This window comes from Typopeltis vanoorti, chromosome 22 (assembly GCF_054136105.1).
Source record: "Typopeltis vanoorti isolate ZY-2024b chromosome 22, IOZ_Tvanoo_1.0, whole genome shotgun sequence".
Classification (NCBI taxonomy): Eukaryota; Metazoa; Arthropoda; class Arachnida; order Uropygi; family Thelyphonidae; genus Typopeltis; species Typopeltis vanoorti.
This window is the reverse complement of record NC_143570.1, coordinates 25,748,267-25,767,845: the sequence shown is the minus strand read 5'-3', so window position 1 is coordinate 25,767,845 and position 19,579 is coordinate 25,748,267. Positions and strand designations below refer to the sequence as shown.

General features: G+C 35.0%; 1 protein-coding gene across 1 annotated transcript in view; it reads right to left on the bottom strand.

Moving 5' to 3' along the window:
- Positions 1-6,106: 6,106 nt before the first annotated feature.
- Positions 6,107-19,579, bottom strand: part of LOC150094250 (sorting nexin-12-like) — a 60,626-nt gene continuing 47,153 nt past the window's right edge. The window contains exons 3-4 of the mRNA XM_090412083.1: positions 18,661-18,785; positions 6,107-6,839 (exon numbers count right to left, since the gene is read on the bottom strand). Of these exons, the coding sequence (XP_090268209.1) occupies positions 6,734-6,839; positions 18,661-18,785 (231 nt within the window). The 3' untranslated portion in view covers positions 6,107-6,733. The remainder of the gene's footprint in view (positions 6,840-18,660; positions 18,786-19,579) is intronic.

The window sequence follows — 19,579 nt, the reverse complement described above, 5'->3', positions numbered from 1 at the left end:
GGAACAAATCTGAAAGCACATCCCAACTCAACTTCACCAGAATTAAATACTATCAACATAAGAAGCCTGAATAACAAAGGAATTGAGCTAGCTGAAGAATTAGATAAGTACCAGATCGACAAATACCTTTTGCCATTATTGGATTTCTGCTCAGCACATGGACTGGTTATTACTAACACCATGTTCCAACATAAAAATGTGCACAAATTCACATGGAGAGAAGCAGCAAGGAATAAGAAAAGTCTCATTGACTATGATATTGTTGATAGTGATGTTTCCTCCCTGGTGCAGGACACCAGAGTATACAGAGGATTTGAAATTGGAAGCGATCACTATTTGGTCGTGAGCAGGATAAAATTGAATTTCATATTAAAAAGAATAACATGTAAGAAAGATTTAAAGCGGATAAAAGTTGAGCAGCTCTCAGATGTGAACTGTAGACTAAAATACACAAAGATTATTGAAGAAAAAAATGAAAGAGTTTGAGAACAAGAACCAAACCTTGGAGTGGCAAGCCTTGAAGAAAACCCTGATTGATTCAGCCAGAGAGGCATGTGGTGAGGTTGTCTGCAAGGATAGAAAAATCAGAACTCCATGGTGGACACAGGAAGTTAAAGAGGCAGTGAAGGAAGAGAAGAAAGCATATCAAAAGTCCTGGCAAATAAGTCAGCTTGTGCTCTTAGAGAATACAGAGACAAATGCAAGAAAGCGAAACACTGTGTAAAACTAGCTAAACAAAAGTCATGGGAGGACTTTGGCAAGAACATAGAAAATAAATATCAAGATGGTAAGATATGCTGGAAGTTGTTGAAGAAGTTAGAAATGGAGGAAAGAGTGCTGTAAAAGTAGTTAGAGATGATAAAGGTGACATGAAAGCAGGAGAAAAAGATATCCTTGAAGTATGGAGTAATTACTTCGAAAAATTCCTAAATAAAACAAGCAGTGATAGCACAGTGGTAAAAAACACTCAACAGGCATACAGTCAGGAATACATATCCATACTTGAAGGAGAAAGAGCCATCAAAGGCTTGAAATGTGGAAAGGCAGCAGGAGTAGATGATATTCGACTAGAAATGCTGAAATATGGTGGTATAAAAGTCTTACAGTGGCTGCACTGTTTAGTTCAGAAAGCCTGGACAGAGGGACGAAGAAGCCCAATTATTGGAGTAGAGCTCTAATAGTAACCATATATAAAAAGGAAAAGAAAACTGAATATGACAATTACAGAGGTATTTCCCTACTGAGTGTTCCCAGCAAGATCTATGCAAATATACTTGAGAAACGCTTGAAAAGAAAAGCTTGGTGAAGAACATGCTGGATTCAGGCCAAATAGAGGCTGTCAGGATCAGATCTTCACTTTACGACAAATAGTTGAGAAAACATGGGAATATAACAAAGATCTGTATTTAAGTTTTGTCGATCTGGAAAAGGCATATGACAAGGTGCCAAGAGAGAAGCTATTCAATACGCTACAGTTATATGGTGTCAATGGAGCATTATATCAAGCAATACTTAGTCTTTATTTGAGTTGTAAGTCAGCAGTTAGAATTGAAGGAAGTATTGGAAGATGGTTTAATGTTAAATCTGGTGTGAGACAAGGATGTACATTATCCCCTCTCTTATTATCTATATGGATCACATTATAAAGGAAAGTGGTATTAAACATGATATCAAAATTGGAGATGTTAATGTCAGCTCTTTGCTTTATTCGGACGATGTTATACTTCTAAATAAATCCGCTACAAGTTTGCAAGATTCCCTGACTAAATTGAATAACTGTTGTAATAGATATGGTATGAAGGTCAGCATTAAAAAGACAAAGACAATGAAAATAGGTAGATTTGTTGAAAATGTCAAATGTGTTGTGAACGGGAAACCTGTGGAACAAGTAAAACATTTCAGCTACTTAGGCACGATTTTTACTGATGGTAAATTAAATATGAACATAGACAACAGAATCAACAGAGCCGGTATGGTAGGCAGTCAATTGAATAAATTCATATGGAATAAGAGAGAAATTAGTCGGAACACTAAATTAGCTTATAGAAGACAGTGTTCAAACCAGTTTTAACTTATGGATCTGAGAGCTAGGTCAGAAGTAAAACACTTGACCAAAGAGTAGAGACTGCAGATATGAGAGTCCTGAGAAAGATTAGAGGCATGAACAGATGGCATCAATGGCAATATCATATTAAAAACGAGGATATTAGGAAAGAACTTGACATTGTCAGCATCCAGGAATGCGTTAGCAGAGCTAATCTCAGGTGGTATGGTCACTTAAACAGAATGGGCGAGGAAAGATTAGCAAAACAAGTGTTCTCTGCCTGGTTGGCAGAAAAAAGACCCAGAGGAAGACCAAGATATACGTGGATTGATACGGTACAAAGTGCCTTAGATGATAGAAATATAAGATCTGATAATGTTGGAGTCTTGACAAGTAACAGACTGATTTGGAGGAAAATTGTAGATAGGAAGTTAGTAATGATATAATTTTTTTATGCAGTACTGTTATATCCTGTACACCCCTTGAGGGTACATGTCAGGAATTTGATGATGAGTAAAAATCGTGCCTAAGTAGATGAAATGTTTTACTTGTTCCACAGGTTCTCCGTTCACAACACAGTTGACATTTTCAACAATTCTACCTATTTTCATTGTCTTTGTCTTTTTATTGCTGACCTTCATACCATACCTATTACAACAGTTATTCAATTTAGTCAGGGAATCTTGCAAACTTGAAGCGGATTTATTTAGAAGTATAACATCGTCCATATAAAGCAAAGAGCTGACATTAACATATCCAATTTTGATATCATGGTTTAATACCACTTTCCTTCATAATGTGATCCATACAGATAATGAAAAACAGAGGGGATAATGTACATCCTTGTCTCACACCAGATTTAACATTAAACCATTTTCCTGTACTTCCTTCAATTCTAACTGCTGATTTACAACTCAAATAAAGACTAAGAATTGCTTGATATAATGCCCCATTTACACCATATAACTATAGCGTATTGAAAAGCTTCTCTCTTATCACCTTGTCATATTCCTTTTCCAGATCTATAAAACTTAAATACAGATCTTTGTTATATTCCCATGCTTTCTCAACTATTTGTCATAAAGTGAAGATCTGATCCTGACAGCCTCTATTTGGCCTGAATCCAGCTTGTTCTTCACTAAGTTTTTCTTTCACAATTCTTCTCAACCATTTCTAAGTATACTTGTGTAGATCTTGCTGAAAACACTCAGTAGGGAAATACCTCTGTAATTCTCACATTCAGTTTTATTTCCTTTTTTACACATGGGTACTATTAGAGCTCTACTCCAATCATCAGGAATTTGTCCCTCTGTCCAGGCTTTCTGAACTACACAGTGCAGCCATTGTAAGACTTTTATACCACCATACTTCAGCATTTCTGGTTGAATATCATCTAATCCTGCTGCCTTTCCAAATTTTAAGCCTTTGATGGCTTTTTCTACTTCAAGCATGGATATGTATTCCCGCCTGTATGCTGGTTGGGTGTTTTTAAACACTGTGCTATCACTGCTTGTTTCGTTTAGCAATTTTTTGAAGTAATTACTCATACTTCAAGGATATCTTTTTCTCCTGTTTTCATGTCACCTTTATCATCTCTAATTCCTTTTACAGCAGTCTTTCCTCCATTTTTATGCTTTTTCAACAACCTCCAGAATATTTTAACACCTTCTTGATATTTATTTTCTATGTTCTTGCCAAAGTCCTCCCATGACTTTTGTTTAGCTAGTTTCACACAGTGTTTCGCTTTCTTACATTTGTTTCTATATTCTCTAAGAGCACAAGCCGAGTTATTTGCCAGGAACTTTTGATATGCTTTCTTCTTTTCCTTCACCGCCTCTTTAACTTCCACCATGGAGTTCTGATTTTTCTATCCTTGCAGACAACCTCACCACATGCCTCTCTGGGTGAATCAATCAGAATTTTTCTTCAAGGCTTGCCACTGAATCTCCAAGGTTTGGTTCCTGTTCTCAAACTCTTTCATTTTTTCTTCAATAATCTTTGTGTATTTTAGTCTACAGTTCACATCTGAGAACTGCTCAACTTTTATTAGCTTTAAAACTTTCTTACAATGTTATTCTTTTCAATATGCAATTCAATTTTATCCTGCTCGAGACTAAATAGTGATCACTTCCAATTTCAAATCCTCTGTACACTCTGGTGTCCTGCACCAGTGGAAAAACATTACTATAAACAATAACATAGTCAATGAGACTTTTCTTATTCCTTGCCTCTTCTCTCCATGTGAATTTGTGCACATTTTTATGTTGGAACATGGTGTTGGTAATAACCAGTCCATGTGCTGATCAGAAATCCAACAGAAATTTGCCATTATTATTAGCTTTGCTGTTTTCTCCAAATTTTCACAAAATATTTTTGTATGTCTCACAATCATTTCCTACTCTGCTATTTAGATCCCCAACAAGGACCAACTTTTCCTTTTTCATTGTGTCAGTTGCTTTCTCTAAAGCATCAAAAAATTCCTCCACTTCTACCTTAGTAGAACTTTCTGTGGGACCATTGATACAAATAAGTCTCATTGTCCATTTCCCCATTCTGATATTTACCCACATCACTCTACTTGAGACTGACTGCCATTCAAGAAGATAAACCTCGTATTTTGTGTTGAATACTATGGCTACTCCTTCTTTTTCTTGATTGTCATTGCCTGAATATAACATTTTGTATTTATTGCTCAGAAAGATCTCACCAGTTTTTGTCTTTTTTTGTTTTCAGCCACTCCTATTATGTCGATCTGGTATACTTATCTAATTCCTCAGCTAGCTCCATTTCTTTGCCATTCAGGCTTCTTATGTTGATAGTACCGATCTTTAACTCTGGTGATGTTGAGTTGGGGTGTGTTTTCAGATTTGTTCCAGTAGCTGACTTTTTGCTGTTCGCCCTGGTTTCCTGGCGAAAACAACTGGGGGGGGGGCCTTGTTTAACCGGGCGACACCCCATTCGGCATGAAATTTTGTCATGTTGTACGATTATTTGTATATTAGTTTAAGCCAATAAGAATACAATTGGCCGGCTAAATCCCAAATTGGCAGTCCATTCTCGTTCATTCAGTATCCAGGTAGATACTCAACAGGGTGTACCACGAGAAGGTGAGATTGGACATTAGGTCAGAAACCCTGTTGGTTCTCCGCATTCCTTTAAAGGCTATGTGGAGGTCTCCTCTCAGTTATACAGCTTTGACCCTTAAGCACCCCTAAACAATACAATAGATTGGAAATTATACAATAAACAATACAATAGATTGGAAATTGCATGTGTGTGTGTACACGTTAATTATGCAATTATCACACTGAAGTATGGACTTCACTTATCTTTCTCAATGTCAGAATAGTAATGCTAAAGGTAGTAAACTCTCGATATTACCAAAATGGTGCACAATATTACCTTTATGTTTTAGAGATATTAAAATTATGCTAGTTCTAATTTTAATTAATGTTTGAACTGCAATTAGTAGAGCAAATTTATGAATTTTTGTTGCACTCTTCCTCACCAATAGATAGAACTTTGTTCTATTCATTGATGGGGTATCATGATGAACTATATTGCATTAATTTGAAGCTTACAGAAATTGAATTTTTTCAAGAATTTATTAACAAAGCTGAAATTTCATTGTTCGTTACTAAAATCGGCAAAGCTTGTATAACAATAGTTCAAAAATTTGGAAATCACCTGCCAAAATTTATACATTTTACATATTAGATTAACTGTAGTTTAGGTTGATTTAATCTTATGTTAATTTAAATTAAAATCTTTGATGTTCCTGATGAAAAACAGTATATGATAAATTAAATTTTTACTTTAAGGATAATTATTTTTACTATTCAGTTTTTTAAGAGAAAAAAAATGATATCAATAGTTCATAATTTAGTTCCTAATTTGAAATTCCCATTCCATTATACAAAAATCAAGTCTATTTTCCAGTTACTCCACAATCAGCTTAACATACTTTAAATTATTAAGAGTGGGAGTGAATTATAATTTAGAGATCTAGTCCCATCTTACAAAAAATTTGAATATCATTACAAGTAATCACAATAATCAAGTATGTTTTTATGCATATATGTGCATCGAAAACTGTGTTTTATTTCAAAATATGAATAAGAGTACAGTAAGGTGTTTTTTTCTTCTTTTTTTAAATATGCTAGCTTTGGCTTTGCTTGTATATTTGTATTTTGGCTTTATCTCACTGAAGACAATGTTTTTTTTTTCTTTCCTTCAACAATGTAAATGCATCATCAAAATTGGAATCTGACAAGACACTTTAGATGTATAAAACCTGCACTGCTTTGCATTAATTTTTGAGAAATGAAGTTGGCATTGACAGAGACTTAACAGTTCTTGAAAAATGAATTCTGTATATGTCCAATACTGTTCAGTTTTGTAAATGCTTTTTAGAATGACAAACACTAAACTTTATCATAAATCCATAAATGCAAAAACAATATACAATGATTTATAATGACATTTGTATTTTTGTTGCTGAGCATTTCTTCTTTATAATGTATCTCAATCGTGATTCACTTAGCATTCACAAAAACTTATTACAAAATTCACTGGAATCAAAGACATGGTCCACAGAGAGAACAAGGAATAAAAGGTCCTCAGATCCTTGTTATAAAGCAGTTGCTGGTATTTAACAATTTGATGGTAAGCTTTACATAGCTGATGAGTTCATGCATTACGAATCTTTCCTGGGACATAATTGCGATCTATAACTGGATCTTGTAGGAACATATGGAGACAACGTTCATTCTGGGCTAAAGGATGGCCTGCAACCCTATAAATGAAAGTAACACAGGCATATATATTAAGCTATCTTCAGGCCGGTTCTGAACAAAATATATAAAATAACAGCCATTAAAAAAAATAATAAAATAAATAAATAAATCTAATGAAAGTATGAAACTTAAGACCTACAGACAACAGAAATCATTTCTTTTCACACTTTTGTACTTTTGTAAATATGAAGCATTTTACAAAAACATCTTATCTACTAAGCTGTTTGTTCCTGAAAAAAAAAAAAAAAAAAAAAAAAAAAAAAAAAAAAAAAAAAAACTTTTCTTTTTATATTTTAAAGTAAGCTGGTTAATTTCTTGAATGATAAAACGTTTGTGTTATTATTTTTTTAAAGTGACTTCATAAGGACTAATTAGCTAGTATACAATGGCTTGTATCAACAGCTAATTATTCTAGAGGTATAGTTAACTTTGGTAGTTGATACTACAGAGATAAACAGCTTAGGATTAAATTCAATTCTTAACAGCAGGAGCTACTTATTAATTAACAAGCTTGGAATTGTCTATAATAGAGACTTTAGAGTTTTTGAAACTGATGACCTAGAATATAACCAACCAGTCTGCTGGTCATACTCCAAGCAGTTACAAGCACTTCAGCACTATATCTTAGCTAAAACACTGATGCTTTTTGATACCTGTAACAGAGATGATGAAACAATGAACAAAACCCAAAAGAAATGAGAAAATAAAGAAGGGGGAAAGAGTAAAATTAAATAAAGGTACAGAAATGTTAAGATAAAAAAAAAATATGCTTAATGTGACTGAAAAATGAAGTTAAAATGAAACAGATGGGAAAAGGAGCAAGATGATTGGGGAAGCAAGTTGAAACAATGTGTCAAATTTTAGATACTATGGCAAGAGAAGGAAAAACTATAGCTATCCATACCAATTATAATTAGCTCCTTTAAACAAAACTGGAACATTTCTAAAAGAAATCTTTTCAGTCACCAATGTTTAGAAAAAGTAAGTCCTCATTATAACACAGTTATTGCTCTGACATTATAGTTAGATCAAATGTACTTAAATTAACACCGCTTTTCATATTTACAACCATGTAAAGTAGTTTAATAGCATTATGCTCTTCTGGATGGAAACCAAAATGGATAACAGATTAGTGACTTGGACACAGATGATTAGCTCAATAGGTATCAGTGAGCTGCATTTTGAAAGGGTGGCAAAAAAAATTGAGATATTCAATTGTTTGCAAACACTGCAAAATCAAAGAAGTAACAGAAGAGAATTCTGATTTGGTGTCACTTAAGGATAATTTAAATAGACTGGTTCAGTGAGCCAGTGGGTGATGATATTAGTTTAATGTGTTGCTAAGTCAACTGTCAAATTTTGCACTTTTTAGGGAAGGAATACAGTGTACTTTTTGGTGGTCTTCTTGCGCGCTACAGAAGATAAGGAATTTGTGTGTAATAGATTGACCAGGAAAATCACCTCCCATTATAACAAACAACTCACTGCATGCTTCCTCTGATCTTCTGCCAGAAAAATATCAGAAAAATCCTCAATAATCTGGTTACTAATAAGTCTCATTCCAGATGATATCCTTCCAATTGTGCATACAGCTCCAGAATTTTCACCAGTAAGGAACAAACTAACAAATTCCTTCCTTCTCTCTCTCTCTCTAGTCAGTGCCCCCCCCCTCTCCCCACACACAGAGCATTGCCATGTTATAGGTTCTGAGACCTCTAACCTATAGGATTAACATAATAATAAAATTGTGAGAGTTACTTAAGAGGATTACCACCACATTAAGGATGTTGAGAATCAGGGATGAAAATGCAATGTGCCATTGAATGAATGCCACTGATAAGGCAGCACTTCAACTGCTGTGCACAGAACTATGTCTCCTAAATATCTGAAAATATAGAAATGATGGTAAAGATCCTGAGGTAACTAAAATTGTATCAGAACAGTGGAATATGAATATAAGGACCAACAGAGAGTGTATTGTATACAGAACTCTGCAAATAAACTTCCTGCGAAATTAAACAGTGGGGACAACATGCAGTGGAGATAACATGCAGGGCAGTGAGTGATTGGAGAATAAGAAACCATTCCTGGAAGCTGTAAAGAGTGTTGTGAGCAAGGATGAAGTAGATTCTTCGCATTAGGAAGAGGTCAGTGCAATGCACTGTTACAATAATAGGTAGCGAGTGTGACATTGAGAGGTTCAAGATATATGATAGATGTTATCTCTAGAATGAAAGGGCCTCCCACAATGAGTAATGACTCCATAAGACACTATGTCAGATTAAAAATGGAACAGCCTTTCCATATAATGCAAGGCAGCATTTTGTCATTTTTTTTCAAGGATAGCAACTGCTAACAATGGTATACTAATAGTCTCTCAGCTTCTTATAGGAGAGGTAGTATTAATATTACCCTAATTCTAACATGCAGTAAAGAGAGAGAGAGAGAGAGAAGTGAGTTGGCTGGTCTCATATGTAGGTGTGTGTGTGGGGGGGGGGGTTCACCCAGAAACTCGGGTTTTTCATCACCCAGAACAGGCAAAATGGCCCTGTGAAGACACACACATGGATTAGAGTCATGAACATTGCCCTTAAGGAATGCAGCAGGGAGTGATGAACTGACTGCATTAAAAAATTCATTGTGAATCTCTCATTAGAGGACTCCACTCATTCTAAAGGGATGGATGCGATCAATCAATAAGATCCCCAGGGAATCAAAGACTCATCTAGGAGGTCCCTTCGTCATACACACACACACACACACACACACACACACACACACAGCTCATCATACCTTGTTAAACACATACAAATTCTCTGCAGACACCACACTCTCAGGCAAGTCATTCCAATCATTCACAACTCTGCAAAAAGTTCACAAACCTGCTTTTCACTCCCTTGTTCACACCCTCCTTATACAGCTTCCAGGGATGACCTCTTGTTCTCCCCTGATCTCCCACTATTTTATGAAAAATCTCTTCTACATTGATCCTATAGCAACCCTTTACCAACTTGTACGTCTCTATCATATCACCCCTCTTCCTATCCACTAGACTCTGTAAATTGCATCTTCTCAACCTTTCCTCATATTCAACATTCCAGAGATCAGAAACTACCTTAGTCAGTTGCCTCTGGACCCTTTCCAACATCTCTTCATCCTTTTGAAAACCAGGTGACCAAATCTTTGCACAATAGTCCATGTGTGGCCTAATCAAAGCCTTATACAATGGAACAAGAAAGTTTTAAATCATTGTTCCAGTTTCTGAATGTGTGGTTAAAAAGTGAGTTCGCCTTGACTACATTTTACAATAATGAAACTGCATCAAACACATGAAAAGACTACTCGTTATCATTCTAATAAACTGTTTTGTCCTGTTTGCCTTTCTAAAAATCCAGTCACATTACTCATGGCCTCAGCCATAAATTCAAAACAACCAACTTAACTATAGAAAAGATGGAGCAAACTGAAGTTTATTTGATCAAAAGACTTTTTTTTCTAAGACTCAACAGTCCAATTTTGACTGTCTGAACGTGACCGACTGTAGTGGCACCGCTGGTGTCTGTTTCCTATTTAAGTTTCAACTATTCTTCTCATTCTACAACTTTTTATTCTTCGCTTCTCTTTCTACTCTTTCCAATCTCAAAGTTGTTCCTCTCTTGAAAAAAACTTGTTTCTGTTAAAATGACTTCTTTTGGAAAATAATTTCCCATCTTTTTAACTTTTTATTTTATGCCTTTGTGTATTATTCTTGCTTTTGTTGTCTCTGCCCATCGTGACAGGGGATTTTGAGATGAAACTGGCCATAGGATGCTAAGACAAGACAGATATTGAAGGTATGTATAAGAGGAAGAAACAATAAAAGAAATGATTGAAGTATGGAGAGAAGAGAAAGTGCAGAAGAACGTGTTAGTTGAAATTAGCAGTGTTGGCTGGAATTAATGATTCTTGTGTGTGTGAGGTGAGAGAGAGAGAGAGAGAGAGAATGGAATTTGATGCTGTAGGTGTATGGAATCAATCTGAAAGTAGGAGGGACTATTACAGATAGTTTGCTTTTAGGTAGCAAATGACACCACCCCCACTTACTGGAGTCCTAAAATGACATGAAAAAAGTTCATGTTTAATCTCTAGAGCATGATTTCTAAAGTATGCAAAAAAAGAAAAAAACCTTACTTACTTACTCTGATATTAATGTATTACATGTTTATTACCTATAATGGGAGGGATTAAGTGAGTGAGAGAGAATGGCAATTTGCAGTGGGTAAACTACTAACAAGAGAAGTGTTAGACAAGTTAACAATTATATGGTAGGGCTGTGAGTTTAAGCTACTATAGTGTGATCAATTGAAGGGAGAGAAATTATCATGCCTGGGACTTTGTTGAAGATCAATTACTGATGGCAGTGCTGGATTGCATTCCACAGGCTAGGAGAGCAAACAGTGTGGAAGGTGACAAGTAATGAGGAACAAGATATTGACATATGAAAGGGTGGCTGAGACAGCAAACAAAATCCTACAGAACTATACATTGCACTTAGCTAGTAGAAGAAATGGTGAATATTGTAAACTGACTTTCATTGTACAAGATGCATGAGTTACATACCCTTAAGTTCTTCTTGCACTCTCTCCACTGTATCAGCATCACCACAGAAACCAGGACACCAGACCTGTGCATAAGTGAGGTCATATTAAGGCCTTGTAAAGATGAAAACTGATTTCTTTTTCTTTACAAGTCAAGGTTTGTTTCAGTATTGCAATTATCTTGTGAATTGTATTTGCAATCTTTGCTATATGCTCTTGAACTTCAATTCCTATCTAAAAAAACTCCAAGATCCCTAGCCTGATCAATTACTGCTAGCATAATCCCACCATATATGACACTGGATATCTCATTACCCAGTGAGAAGCATATAATGTTACATTTACTAATGATGAACTGACAGCCATTTTCATGTATCCACATCTCCAGCTTATTTAAATAATTCTGTATGCACTGCATGTCAGCTGCATTCCCGACTATGCATTGCCAGCAAATATCTATGTCAAATCCTTCTCAATGCCATTAATGTCTTTAAAGAATGAATAACAGTGGTCCAAAAACTGGAGTACACCACTGACAAACTCACATACCCTGTACATGCACTAACTTTTTGATATGTCAGCCAGACATCCTCTTATCCACACTAATAGTTTATAATCTAATCCCATATCCTCCAACATGGAAGCCTGTTATGGAACAGGCTTCCATGTTGTATTCTGTCAAATACCTTAGCACAGAGGCATAGCTGGGGGGGGGGGGGCAGCACTTTGAACATTTTTGAACTTTTGCAGTTAATTCTAAAATACAGTCTTGAGAACCAAGTTCCAACTATTGTAATACTATAGCGAATTTTCCTCACAATCGCTGTAAGTGTTGCTAGTTGTGATAGGAGTTTTTAGTTTTTCTAAATAAAACTGATTAAGAATTACCTACATTACTATGAAATAGACTTCGACAATGTCATCGATGATTTTGCTAACAGAAAAGCAAAAAAAAAATAACATTTTAGAATGTTGAAATTAAAGTTTTACTTCAAAAATAAACAGTGTTTTAATTTATTTCCCTATACGTGGTTTGACTTTTTGTAGTATTTTTGGTGTGTATTGAGAGGGGCGGAAAAGCGCTAGCTACACTACTGCCTTAACAAAGTCCAAAAGTGTCATGGTATATCTATTCTTTTTGTCTATCTCAACTATGACATTATGAAATGTGACCTTCAATTAGTAAACCCATGCTGTTCATTACAAAGTATAGATTCTCTTTCAACCCATATCTGTATGATCTTCTAACTTTTCCAAAATTTTCTCCATCACTCCAGAGATACATACTGATAGGTTGCTAGTCAGTCACATTGGTCTAGTACTACCCTTGTGCAATGGAATAATCATAATTCTTTTCACCCCTGTGGAATCTTCCCTGTTCTGAGACTCAAATTATATAGATTGATCGAAGAACAGTTTTAACATCCATTCTGATATCCCATCAGCCCTAGTACCTCCTCATACACCTGAGTTACTTCATACAGCAAAGAGGTAGCAGTGAGATCAATGTTGAATGCACCTTTTAGCAAAATGGGCACTCATTACTTGAATGATCTCTTCTGCATTTAAGTAGTTATTCTTTCAAACCAGTTCTTTCTTTTACTTTCAACATAATGATAAAATTCTTTAGGATTGTTTTTAGCTTGCAGAGCCAGTTTCTTGTCACAATCACTTACCTTTTTATACAATAGTTGCAATTCTTCTAGCCTGTTCCTTATAATTTTCATAAGCGACAACATCATCCTTATGCACATGGTATTCCTTCTACATCATCTTTTTTCTTAAGAATTTCTTAATTACTATGATTTCATATCAATTTCACTCCTCTGCTATTTATTCTTCAATTTCCAAGGACAGCATCATTCCAATATTGTATCATTTAAGTATTTTAACCCTGCCCAGCTTTATATCATCTGCAAACAACTGAATATTCCCCCCTTGCAATCTACTGACAATGTCATTGATATAAAGGTTAAACAATATAGGTCCCAGTACTGAGCCCTGTGGAACCACCCCACTTGTAACCTTCTGCCTCCTTGATATTGCCCCACCATACACAACTCTCTGATACCTATCAGACAGCCAATCCTGAATCCAGTTGACTAACCCGACATCTAAACCCACGTGCTGCAACTTAGGTATCATGTGGTACTCTATCAAATGCCTTTGCACAATCCCAAAAAATGGCAGTACATGCCTTTCCCTCATCAACTGTTCTTGCCACTTTATCATAAAAGGCAATCATATTACTAAAGCAAGAGCACCCCTTACCAAATCCATGTTGATTCTTGCAGATAACATTACTCTCATCTGTCCAACGCTGTATATGGTCCCTAACTAATTTCTCCAAGACCTTAACAACTACTGATGACACACAAACTGGCCTATAATTAGACACTTCCAGTCTGCTACCGCCCTTATGCAATGGCAAGGGAGATATACTAGTGCATAGCAATCTAAAAGTCCATAGCATAGTGTTGGCAACATGCTGAAGAAATGACAGTCCACAGATAATAATGAATCCAAGATATGACCAGGTAGGTCTAAAATACTCAACAGCTGTTGTTTCTTAAGAAGGATGGTTACCACATTTTGCCATCACACCTTTAGAGAACCTCTGTCTGGAGGTGATTAGTCGCAAGCAATCCCATAAATGTTTCTGCAATACGTAAAGAGCTAAATACCATGAAATTTCACAGAAGAGCTGCAGCCCACCAATTCGGTTAACAACAAATATTCATTGTTGAATGACAGAAGCCAAGGCACAAAGAGCCTAGACCAAGAAACAACAGAATTCCAATATGCAGAGTGACAGTCACATATTTCTTTAAGCTAGATGGTCGTGTCTGATAGGGAGGATGCCTAGAGATTGTATTTTATCTGGATTGTCAATAAAGTTTGGAGGTAGCAACATAATGCTGTAATGTTACAAACTTGCTTCATGCGATATGAATAGGTCCATAGGGCACAGTGTATGTAATGAGATTTAGAACCTATACTATGTTGTGGCAATTTGGATTGTCAACAATAAACTTTGGAGGTAGCAACATTAATGCCAGAATGCTAAAAAATTGCTTCACACAATATGAATTAGGTCCACTAGTCATGGTGTACGTAACAAGATTTAGACCCCATACTGATGTCCTGAGCAATTTTGAATGTCTTATGTTGTGGCAGTTTTATGATACTATCCCTTACTCCTAACACGATAATGTGGGTCAGAGGATAATTAGAATATTTTAGCAGCCAGCACAGAGTACCAATTTGAATCCAGAAGAACATTAGTGGAGCATTTTAATCCCTTAAAGGAAGAGTGGTGTGAAATTCCACTAATTTCTACCAGAAATTCTAAGAAAGTGTTCCATGGTGTCAGAAGATAATTACAGCCAAAGTCAGGAAAAACATTATTTTCTGGAGTTTGAAGGCATGTTTTTTTATTTTATATCTGCATAGGTAGTATGATTTTTGGTAGAATGGTGTAGATTAATGATACCACTTTATTGCATGATCATGTGTTTTTAATATCTGTTTATGTCATAAAACAGATATGTAATATCTGTTATATGTAGATCTCTAATGTTTGGTTCTTGACACTCATGTTAAACGTTTAATGGAGAGAAACAGACTAGAAAGGGATTAAAAAAGTATTGAAATTGAAAAAGTATTAAAGTAAAGCACTTGAAATATTAGTGTTTCCCATATTGGGAAGTTTTATGCAATCATATTTATTCAAATTAGGTTGATTTTTGACAACAGCAGAAGCAGACTCTAAAAACAATCTTTACCTTTTAAATTTACTGTGATGCAGCATGATGTATTTTTTTCCAGTTGAATCTGTGAGTATATCCAAAGCATGGTCAGCAAAGCCAGATTGACCATAGTTATGACTACAAATGTATTTTTTATATTCTTTCATGCAGATGGTAGCTGATCTGTCTGTCTGTTCATAGTAGGCTAACCTGCAGGAATAAGGAACTATATATACACTTGGAACTGAGAGAGGAAGGAGTTTGTCTTTAGTGGAGTGGATAAGGGTACCTAGTTTTAAGTGGGGGCTTGAAAGTAGTGCAAACATTTTATTTCTTTTAAGATTCTGGCTATTTTTTCTGATGTGTCTCGGACATAGGAATGGTATACAACTACTAAAATCTTTCTGAAGAAAAGATCATGGATTTGGGGAAGATTGATTATTTTTTGGATACTGTTGGAACTGTAGCCATTGAATAAAAAAGTGTGTATATGATTGAGTTCTACAGCAAAGGAGTCTCACTGGAACAAAAGTTACAGGCTGTATGAGTTAGTGATTTTATGACACCATATCGTTAAGAGGAGGGAAGATGGGAAAGTTTGTGAATGTACCTGCCTGTGTGAGTGGGTTTCCTATATACTAAAAAGGACAGGTTTCCCTAGGTAGGCAGGTGACCAAGGTGTGTAGACTATTATTAGTTTCCTTTAAGTTTAGAATTAGTTTAGTTTCCTTTCACCATGGAATCCATCGTAAATTGGATTCTATGGTGAAGACTACTGAGGTGACAGAGAAAAGTGTCTAATGTGACTGGGCAATGAGAACAAATAGAAAACACATCTACATATCTTAACCAGATAGAAGGTTTGAGAGAGGCTGGGTGTCAAGAGCTTGTTTTTCAAAATCTTCCATAAAAAAATTGGCAGGGGGGAGGGGGTGAATGGGCAGACTCCATAGAGGTACCGTACCCTCTATTTTTTCATTAATTTTGTTCTTCCAAGAGAAATAACTGGAATGGATAGCAAAAAAAAAAAAAAAAAGAAAAAAGTCTGTGATAGCAAGAGGAAAGACTTTTTTTTTAAAAAGCAATAAGATGTTTAAGGGAATGTAAGTGAATAATGAGGTGATGTCAAAGCTCACTAGGATATCAGTATCATTAATAATTAGATTTCCAACAGAACTTTTTAAAATGGGAAGTTTTTTTTATGTATATGTGGTATGATCAGCGAAGGCAGACAAGAGATTTCCCTAACTGCTTGGATAATTTATACCAGGGAGAATCAGTAGTATCTACTATAGGTAGGGTGGAATTAAGTGTATGAATTTTAGGTATATATATATATTCAGGGAGAATGGCAACAGAAGAGTTTAAGTGTTTTTTTTTTTGTGATGGCAGGAGACCAAGAAGAAACTTTTTTGACTAGACTTTTTAATTTCTTGATTTGCAATTTTGTGGGATCATGATCTAAAGGTCTGTAGGTAAAGTGGTCTCTAAGAATGATATCTATTTTCATATTCACTGGCATTGAGGATAACATTAGCACCTCCCTTGTCAGACCTAGTGATGGCTATGCTGTTATCTTTACATAGTTTATTGAGGGCACTGAGCTGGTAGGAAGATAGATTTCTTTTAGGAGACAAAGATCTAAAAAGTGAACTGGTGATGCCAAGCCTAATGTTGTTAGTTATTCTCAGGAGTTAAATTATGGATTACCATATTCGATGTTGAACATTAAATCTAGTGCCAGTGCTTGTTGAGGTGCAATGGCAAAATTATGGTTGAGACTTAGGATGCTAACTGCAGTTTTGTTAAGTGTCTTTCTGATGACAAGTTAACTACTGTATGAAGAGGCTGAACTTGAGGAATGGGTTTAGAATTCAGAAGTCTGTTGTACTTATTGATATGCTTATTTTTCAAGAATTCTTTTTGAGCTTTGTCTTCTGAAATAATAAAGGGAATATCGTATACTGTTTAAGGAAATTAACAATGTAGACTTGATAACTAAAAATATTTAATTATTACTTCCTATATTTTTCCAACGTTAAATCGGCATCTTCAGGGATTAGCTCATTCAGCACAGACGAAGCTCTTTGGTCGGAAAGACCTGGGTTCGATTCCCGTCCATGATGTGAGGAACCTTTATCTGGTCTCTTTCGACTAAAGGTCATTTAGCCAGTCTCATATGGAGATAGGGATTTCTTTTTCAGCCAGAAACTCAGGGTTTTTTTGTTCCCCAGAACAGGCAAACTGGCCCCGTGAACACAGATGGATTTACAGCCATGAATACTTATGACAATATGTGGAAAAGATAGGGTCCTCACCACTTATCATAATGCCCATAGTTAACTATCAGTCACATCATTGTAGTCAATCTCCTAGATAGGAGATGACACATGAATGGGAATGGGATTAGATATACACGCAGGCACACTTCAGTAACAATATATGATGCTGGAGAATCAGTGTATAAGCCTAAACACTAGAATTAAAAGAGAATAGTATACAGTTTTTCATGTTGAGAATTGCAAAGAGCTCAGACTGTAACAAGTAGCTGTGATCTGTTCATGCAGCAGAAAACTGCCACATGGATACAAGCTCACAGAATCAATTGGAAAACGACTTTCATGCTTCATCACTGTAAATTTAGAAGAAAAATACTGTTTTAGAATATTCTGCTGCTCTTAAAATCAGCCTAATTTGAATAAATATGCTTGCATAAAACTTCCCAAAATATGGGAAAAGCTAATACAAGTCCCATAATTGTACTCCCCGATGATGTCTGTAACTGAAACAAAATATTGGAAGAATTAAATACTATTTTTAATACTTTCCTAATTCTGTTTCACTCCATTAAACCTTTAACACGAGTTTTCCTCAGCTTAAGCTTAACACACATGGTTTGGTTCTTGTCTTGTTTTCAAATTATTTGATTTTTTTCTTTAATATTATTTGTATATTTGACAACAAACTGTATTGTGTCATACCTGCCCATGGAATAGGACATAATTTCATGTTTTTTTTTTACATATTGAGCAGGCACATGACAAATCATTGTGTGTGTTTTTCAGAGAAATCAAAGCTATGTCGAAGGAAAAATAATCAGTTGTTTTCAGGCTGTATAACTAACTGATAATTAAGATAAAGAAACTACATTTGGTATATTTAGTTATTCCAACCAATTGTTAAGTGGTTAATATAAAGATTTACATAAACAGTATATTTTTATTTACAGTAATTGTTTTATATCTTGTCTTTTCATTTCAATGGAATATATATAATACTTTTCTTTTAGAATTACTAATTGTACATCATTTGTTCAACTGCTGTGACTTTCTGTTTAAATAGTGCAACTACTCCAATTTCTAAATGATGCAATTGCAATATTTATTTTTATTCAAGTTTATTCTGATTAGTATTAAAAGACATACTAATAAAATTTACTTTTTTATGTATGTAATTTATAATCATAGCTAGCTTAATTACAAAGAATATCTTACTTATTAACAAAAAGTTCTAATCCCTTCCTCCTTTCTTCTATGAAATCTTCATCAAAAATTCCATCATCTCCTCTAAAAGGAAGCTGCCTTTTCCATGCTTTACCTGGTAGAGGGGGAACTACAATCTAGAAAAAGAACACAATAATTAATACTTTATGTATATTACTATCCATTCTTAGTGAGAAAATAACCTTACTGTTTGAAATGTGTGATATTAATCAATCAGTAAGTTAACTTTTAATTATTGAGTTTCCTCCACTCAGTACACAACTTCCTCTAGCAATTAATTCCAGTTTTTTTACTCTTCAAGGCAAAAAAATAAAAAATAAAATAAAATCTAGCCCTTGCATCTTCTTATTAACCATACGCTTAACTCACAATTCCAGGTTTGAATAATATTGAATTTTCACATGTAGAAAACTTTCTTCTGCATCTATCTTTTAAAATCCAACTGGTAACATGTTTCCTCTATATCTTTTTTTTTTTTTCCACCTATCAACCAGATTTTGCAACCTCAAAACCTTCAATCTTATCATCATCTTGGTTCTATCAACAATTACCTCAATCTCATTAAAATCCAGATCACCAACTGTACTGCACAGTAGTCCAAATGTGATTATATCAAAACTTTATAAAGAAAAATAAATTCCTTATTCTTACTCATCAGTGCATTTTTAAACATTCAAGTGATCTTTTGTGCTAGTTGTCCACTTTACAACCTATCACCTAAACTTCAACTCTGCCCACTTTTATCTTTATTCTAATGTATTTCTCTATGGCTCTTGTCATGGCCAAGTAATACTTGGCTAGATTAAAACCTGATACTAATGCACTGATAGGAAAGTTAATACTCTCTGCACTTATATCACATCCAAATCTCCATATTCAAAGTAATATACAACATATATGAAGTTTTCAG